This window comes from Haliotis rufescens, unplaced genomic scaffold (assembly GCF_023055435.1).
Source record: "Haliotis rufescens isolate VD_foot unplaced genomic scaffold, xgHalRufe1.0.p SCAF_5, whole genome shotgun sequence".
Taxonomy (NCBI): Eukaryota; Metazoa; Mollusca; class Gastropoda; order Lepetellida; family Haliotidae; genus Haliotis; species Haliotis rufescens.
The window spans coordinates 55959149-55967445 of record NW_025964223.1 but is presented as its reverse complement, the minus strand read 5'-3'; the positions used below and the strand labels follow the sequence as shown (position 1 = coordinate 55967445).

Sequence of the window (8297 nt, the reverse complement as noted above, 5' to 3'; positions counted from 1 at the left end):
TAGGTAAGCAAACGCAAATTGTTTTCCGAATTATATACTAGCAGTTTATGACGTATGTCCACCCCCCCCCCCCCCCCCCCCCCCCTCAAAACGGCAAAAAATAAGCTGATTTTAGGAAACGATTGCCAAGTATATTGATAAGATTGGATTAACCCATTTTTACGAAATCCCAGTTCTGATCTGGCATGTTTTATCTCTTTCCGTCACCTCCGTCATCAATTCCAATGAATCAACATTTTCGACAGTCCATTATGTTTTTTGTAGCGGTTGGCACTTGAATTTTCGACCTGACGTCACTTCCGTCAAATCGAAGGAACACCATCAATCTACCCGTTGAGGAGATGAACATGAGCTAATATTTTCTTTCAATGGTTGGCAAAGTAAATAACCTTACATTTATCCAGGTAATTGTCAAACTGATTTAAATGTATTATATAATTGATATTACTACTACATCATGATTGTGTGACACAGCTTGTGGCAATGACAAACTTATTTCACCCATGATGATGGTCCCTATTTTCGGTGCATTTGCATTTGCGCGCTTGTGTGCAAGATCGATAATATTAAGTGCTTTAAACACAGTTAACTTACCAGTGTTTGTAGCCTGATGTGCAATACATGCGATGTAGTTACAAGGTGGACAAAAAAGGAAGGAAAAGTCGCAATCTAAACTTTTTGAAAGAATGTAGATCTACCAATCACAAATTCGCGTAGTTGCAGCTGGTTGGTTACCGGTGGGCCTGATGTAGTTTTGCCGTGAGCCGCGATGGGATCAGACAATCAAGACATGTAGTAGGGTTATGTCTTGACTGTTGGACCCAATCGTAGCTCTCGGCTATGTAGTTTATGAATATTGATTCTGATTTTGTCAAATATATCTACGTTTTTGAGAATACAACTCAGTGTTCACATACTGGTAATCATGGTTATGACCCTCCATTTCTGAGCAACGTGAAATAAGCTGGTCATTGCAAGTGGACCCATCATTTTCACAGTTAGCAGGCCATCACTTGCCCAGCAGCACAGGCCCATGAAGCAGGACAGTGATATTAAAGGGGGAAACGCTGCAGCCGAATATGAAAAGAAGTCCCTTGTTTTCCGCAATATCACTGTCCTGCTTGGGGCCTGCCAACAAACAGAAGGATCCTGATCAGTCTGAAGATCATTAGTGTTATCAAATACAACCATCAATATTTCTTACAGGGGACGGGCAGTCAGGTAGCTTGTGGTTAAAACGTTTGCTCGTGCTCAGTCTAAAGCGGCACCTCAGCAAAACGTCACCGATTTCTCTGGCGAAAACGGCTACTATGTGTCGGGCAAAAACGGCACCTCTATTTTTCATAATGATAAAAACGATTTTTGTAGTAATATATATGGTTTATTTACATGGTCACAGTTATCACATGATACAGCATGTTGTTTTTTATCTAACCATGATACACGATATGGCTGAAATATTGCTGCTGTGACTTTAAATAATAACTCACTCACTCACTCACTCTAACCATGATATCACTCCCAAATGTATTATTTGATTGTCTATCATATCATAACCTTCGTGAGGTGGTGACATGTTTAATAACAGAGTAAATGTTTTGTTAAATAGCTATCTTGGCCACTTCTGAACACAGTGTTTTCCTACAAAATAGCTAAATGTCTTAACCCCACATTTTACATAGATGTTATTTCTGAGGAAGTCCAGCCTTTCAAATACTGTAATTCTGGCAAGTTTTGCAAGAAGGAAAAATTACGAGCGACACACACTCGCAGTAGGGGTCTAATTTCTTACTTGTTTTATTTCACAATTTCACAAATATGTGTGTTTGTAAGAGACGATGTGAGTTTAATTTCTGTTATTTTCACCTAAGGTGTGCAATTCGCTGTCCAGTGCTGTGCACCATCTTCATGGTGATTCCAGTTTAAGAGAGCCTTTTAATACTGACAGATTTTTGGCATTTATATTTTTCTCTATTTCCATGGAAACAACTTATTCTCATACGGGGGTGTATTTCGTTTCCGGAGCACAACTCAAAAACGTTCAATATCTTTTAATGAAACTTGGCAGATGTATTAAACAGATGCTGAAGTGGTGCCTTTTGCTATTTGCGGATTTTTTGCATTTTTATTTTTTTTTATTTCCATGGAGACATTTAGACTTAGTCTCAAAAGGGGGGTGGGGAGAAGGTGTCATTTCCTGAACTTCAAACCGTGAAAGACTCTTCACCCAAAACTGGTACATGTATTTACCAAGGGCTGAAGAAGTGCCTTTTGCCATATTGGAATTTTTCAACATTTGATTTTTCCTTGTTTCCATGGAAACAAATTAGACTTTGCTGAACCAACAGAGTTTTGACTCTGCTCATAGTGGTGTGTTTGTCCGGATGTTATGTGTTGGGGAGAAATCTCATAAAAAATCTCTCCCCCCCCCAGCCTTAAAATCCCCCTATTTGTAGGTATGAAAAGCCCTCCTTCCACACAGCAATATACGGTATACCTGATTTCATGATGTTATGTGCCACTAGCGTAAAGGGGTCGCATTGCCTGTTACGCTGTTTTTACCAACTCACGAGTTCTTGTCTTCACGACACCAGGCAGTGACATGGATTCTTTGTTGCTATCGCTGTTTAACACCAGCTTCCTCGTGTATGTCTCCCAGTTGTAGTCTCTACAGGCTGGGGTATCTGTGCCCCTCCTTCCAACTGGGGTATAAATGCATAGTGTGAGATAGGATAAGTTTAAAAATTTGTAAATTCAATTGTATATTTATATACTTATCCCACTTATATGCCCACCTGACCATCCCTGCATCACAGCCCCTCTAGTATTCAGGTGATCAAGTCGTGAAAGGTCACACACATACACAGAAGATTACAGTGTGTGACCCATTTGTTTGGGTAGTGACCATGGTGATGCTGGGATGTGTTTGGGTGAAAAGTTTTCGAAGCTGGAAACTTTGTTCTAGCACGTTTCGACATAGGCATTTAAAGAAGGAAGGAATGCAAAGAATGAGATAGGATAATTATATAAATATACCATTTAATGTAAAATTTATAATTTCAGCATCATTTGAGTCAATGAGGTTTTCCAAGAAAGCAAAATTGACTTTTTGTATTTCTTTGTAATTGAAATATCATGAGTGTAGAAAATATATACAGTGTCACCTAAGTGTCAAACACTTCCAAATGAAAAGTTCTGCTTTTGAAAATTACGTTACTGTGCCAATTTTATTGGAGTCTACAAGCCCAAAATCAGCTTGTGGCATCATTTTAATGTTATGAAATGGTATTTTATTAACTGATCCGGCTAGACCGAACAGACTCAGGTTTCAGACTTGTGGCCAAACCAGAAGGCTGGTTACCTGTAAACTTGATCTGGATGGTACTAGAAGCATGACAAGATGGAATCCTACTGTGTTAAGACATCAGACATTCCCTTGGGCATTGAATGGTCGGTCCCTAATTGGATGTTTTCTTTGTTTTCAGACTACTTAATGAGACAAATATGTCCGACAATCGCGTAGCAATGGATGGAGATGTTGAGAGAGCGGATGAAACAATGGAGGACCTGGAGAAGACAATCCTCAGCATGTGTTCCGGCGTGGGGCAGAGGTCTCCGCATGCAGTAGAAGCATCAGGGGCTGTTAGAACCTCCAAGGACTCAGCAGGTATCCAGGAAAGGAGTCTGTTGAACAACCTGAGTCCCATCAAGAGAGCCGAGCAGGAGGTGGCAGTAGTGACCCCCCTGACACACACCTGGATGGGCACAGCTCAGAGCACACCCATTACTGACACAACTCACTGTCCAGTATACAACAGCAGAAGGAGGGGTTTGTTGTATCCCTCGGGGCCTGACCTTGAGATGCAAGCTGAGGACGGGGACAGCTTCACCTCGTATGAGAACATCTATGATGACGGGAAAACCTACGAAGATCTTTTGTTGGAGGTGTCCCGGATCTGTGGGGGGTCCATGGCTGAAGAAAACAATGAAACTCTGACAAATATCAGTCGCATTAATGTGGGAGATATTGTGTCAACTACTGAGAAGCCTGCAATAAGCATCTTACCTGGACCATCTCGAGCTGCCGATATAGGTGATGAGAGGTACTTTGCGCAGACTTTGATGTCTTCAGCCATGTCGGGGCGTTTCACGGGGGTTCACAAGAGTAGGCATGTGTTTGATGAGAGCACTGTAGAGATTGATCCTGAACCAAGTGCTGACATTCTTGGATTGGATAAGTTTATCTGCAGTGATCTTGATGATGATGAGGAGGAGGAAGCAGATTCTGATGATGACAATGCTACAGCTATATCTAGGTTAATTGTGTTAGATACGTATGATGCGACCATGACTGATTCTATTGTCCATACAGATCCAGTCAGTCAAAGTGTATTGCAGATTAACAGTAATAAGTGCTTAAAAGAAACGAGGGAGGATGGGTTCGGTTGTGCTTTGAGTAAGGTTGTGAGTTCACTGTCACACTCCAGAAGTAGTCTTACTAGCAAGGAATCAGGAGAGCTTAGTGATACGCTACTTGAAAGTGATGATTGTGCAACATCGCAGGCTACGCCTGTTAAGGCAGTACCCGTCAATATGAGAAAACGGAAACGGAAACTGTTGAGAAGTGATAGTGAAAGAGAGGAAGGAGAGTTGACCTCGACAGCCACTGAAGCATCAGCTAGTGAAGTGGAGGAACTGGATGCAACTCTTGTCAAGACAACTCTTGAGCAGGACATTTTGAAAGAAGTGACAGATGACATTTCTTTGACCGCCAAGTCTGAGCCTCATGGAGTTGCAGCTGAGCCTGCTGAACGTCCTTGGGAAGGTGGTGGAGATGCTGTTCCTGCTTCAGAGGCACCTGGAGCAGCAACTGAGGTACCTGAAACATCAACAACAGTATCTGAAGCATCCCTTGCGGTGCCTCAAGAATCTGCAGTGGCTCCTGCACCATCAACAGAGGTACCTGAAGCAACAACAGAGGTACCTGAAGCATCAACAGAGGTACCTGAAGCATCAACAGAGGTACCTAAAGCATCAACAGAGGTACCTGAAGCATCAACAGAGGTACCTGAAGCATCAACAGAGGTACCTGAAGCATCAACAGAGGTACCTGAAGCATCAACAGAGGAACCTGAAGCATCAAAAGATGTACCTGAAGCATCTACAGAGGCACTTCAAACTTTCAAAGAGCAACCTGAAGTGAAGGTTGAAGCTGGGCATGACGTAAAACCTGAACCCAAAGATAAAGCTGTGCTCCCTTCCCCAAATGTTCTGTGCGATGATTTTTTGTTGTCGTTAACAGAAGACGAGGATGATGTGAGGAGAGTTCTAGGTGAGAGTAAGAAGAATGTGGTCAAAACACAAGTGTCCACGTCTGTTGTTGAAGACTCATTGCTGATCTCAGGTAAACATGCTCAAAGTCAACGGGGGAAGACCGTTGCTTCTGAATCATTTCAAGAGTCTATGATTTCTGAGATTTGTGAGAAACTGATGAAGGAAAAGGATGTGACCAATTATGGGAGCTTCACTATCATTGATAGCCCGGGAAAATGTGTTGATGAAAGTTTTGTTGTTATTAGTGAAAGTGCTGTTTCTGCATCAAGTGATTTGGTAGATAAAGATGTTAAGAAAAACATAGTGATGATAAAGACTGAAGACCGAAGTAGTAGTGTGGCAGATGCAGAAGGAACCAAGAAAATAAGCAACACCAACATCGTGAAGGCCATGCCCCAAAACAGACCAGTTTCAGATGTGAAACAGGGCATAATTTTGAGCCCAATAACTGCACCCGAAACGAAAAAGACTAGCATTAAATCAGAAGCAAGGATTTACCCAACTGAGAAAAATATCCTTGAATATGAAACTGGCTTGATGAGAAGTGTGAGGCTTAAGTGGGGTAGTCAGGGAATTCATAGACCTGACAAAAATCTTACTTACAGCTCCTGGGTAAGGAAGACACGTACCGACAGAAAAGTGGAGCCGACTTACATCTTGGAGGGTAATAGCAAAGTTCCTCCCCTGTTCAGAAAGAAGTCTGTTCCAATATCAGAATGTTCAGAAACCACGTCAAGATCTGGGTCTCCAAAGCCAAAGAAACCACGGATACTTGGCACTCCTGGTAAGGCCATTGGAGACGGCACAAAGAGCATAAAATCCGAGCTACAGAAGCAGCTGACAGAAATACAAACGGAGGAGAAGAGGCTGTCGAACGTGATGACCATGCATCAAGAGGCATTCCTGAACAGACTGAGGGCGAAGCACGGAAAGATGTTCCAGGCACTCCGCACACAGCAGAACCTGGAGAGACGGCAGCTCTTTGCCACGTGCGGGGGATACATCAGTCCAGCTCTCACAGAGTACCAGATGATGCAGCTGAAGCAGGAGCACATGTTCCAGCTGAACCAGCTGGAGGCCGTCAACGGCATGGAGATGCAGAGGGGGTTTAACATTATCAACCAGGAGAGGCAGGCCCAGGCGAATAGGTTTCAGTCCTTGAAACTCCCGGCATGGGAGTCGATAAAAAAGTTTGAGGAAAACACTGCTAGCGGTGCCCAGATGGACGATGCTCACATCACTGTTGGTCTGTCCAAGGGTGCGCCATGTGGTCCGGGCGTTGAGAGGGACATAGTGAAGGTGTGTCTGCCTGTGGATGTTGCTGCGTTCATGATCAGGGAGGATGAAGTCTACGATGCTCACTATGTCGCCTGATCCTTCCCTCTGGGATGGACAATGTGACTTGTGTCACCTTTTAAGCATCATTGATTATCCAGCATGTGATATGACCATCCTATCAATATGAATACCCTGGACCAATTCTCAGAGATAGATACTATTCTGAAATAGTGAAAATCTAGCAGGAATAGTTGCCTTACTTTAACCACAAACCTGAAATGAGTTGTAGACGTGTCATCTTCCTGAGGCAAGGGCATTAACTGTCTATAAAAACCCAGTTTCCACCCTGGATGAACTGGGCTCAAATAAGGCATCTATGCATAGTCCAATCAACATTGTTGAACAAGCTAGACATCCGGTTCTAAAACCACATGATTTCAACGTGCAGATTTCGGTGGACTGCAGGATTTGCAAAGCGTGTGTACTGTCAACTGGTCGTCAACCGAATTTTCCAAATCCTTTATGCTTTTTTAATCAAGTTACTCAAGTGATTTGATGCACCTGTTTTATTACTTTATACCGCTGGAAGATTCTTGGGTAGAATAGGTCTTCAGCAACCCACGCTTGCCGTAAAAGGCGACTATGCTTGTCGTAAAAGGCGACTAATGGGATCGGGTGGTCAGGCTCGCTGACTTGGTTGATACATTTCATCGATCCCAATTGCGTGGATCGATGCTGATGATATCAATCACTGGATTGTCTGGTCCAGACTCGATTATTTACAGACCGCCGTCATATAGCTGTAATATTGCTGAGTGCGGCGTTAAACAACAAACCAACCAACCAACCAACCAACCAACCAACTTTATACATTTTGATTATCGATCAGATCGTCTTGACTGGGTGCCGCCATTTTGTATGAAGTAAATGCAAGTGATTTGAGAGGTGGAATATTATTGGTCCATAGGAGCATCATAAAAGGGACATTACTTATAGCCAATGGTGGCAATACAATCAAGCTAAGAAATTCCAGCTTAGTTCGGCAAGGGTGGAAACTGGGATTTTGTAGTCGGTTAACGATGTAGACGAGTTTGATATGACCAGAGGTGTTTACCCCTGTCATTCACCACCATTTTACACAGAATGTCTCATACATCAGTGGGATGTCTTTTGATGGCTACTGTTAAACTTGTATTCTGTTATTAGAATCATACTCAACACTAAAACTATAGAAGCAGATGGGTCCAGGGTATTCATCAGGATGGAATGGAGATGTGGTGCACTGGCTAATCAAGGATGCCTTTTAAATTGATATCAGTGCTTGATTTTTTATTTTATTCATCCAGATAAGATGCCAGTTTATCTGTATTTTGTTTTGAACAGGTAGTCCATGAAACAAATCTTAAGAATAATCATGTTAATCTTGGGAGCCCATTCAAAGTCTCCATTTGTGAATCTGGGTCTAAAAAGCTGGGTCTAAAGAGCCAACTTAAATTGGTATTGGATGGTCGGTGTTTTACGGACTGTGTGTCACGATTTCACTATGCTATGACATGGTTGACTGTGTCACATGGTTGACTGTCATGGTGCCACTATGAGGTGACATGGCTGACTGTGTCATGGTGCCACTATGAGGTGACATGGTTGACTGTGTCATGGTGCCACTATGAGGTGACATGGCTGAC

The 8297-nt window shown here is 42.7% G+C and overlaps 1 protein-coding gene across 1 annotated transcript; it reads left to right on the top strand.

Annotated features, from left to right (window-relative positions):
• Positions 1-289: 289 nt before the first annotated feature.
• LOC124125466 lies at positions 290-7317 on the top strand. The gene is made up of 2 exons (XM_048383570.1): positions 290-404; positions 3486-7317. The coding sequence occupies exon 2, from the start codon at positions 3505-3507 to the stop codon at positions 6706-6708; it is 3204 nt and encodes a 1067-aa protein (XP_048239527.1). The 5' UTR covers positions 290-404; positions 3486-3504; the 3' UTR covers positions 6709-7317.
• Positions 7318-8297: the final 980 nt, after the last annotated feature.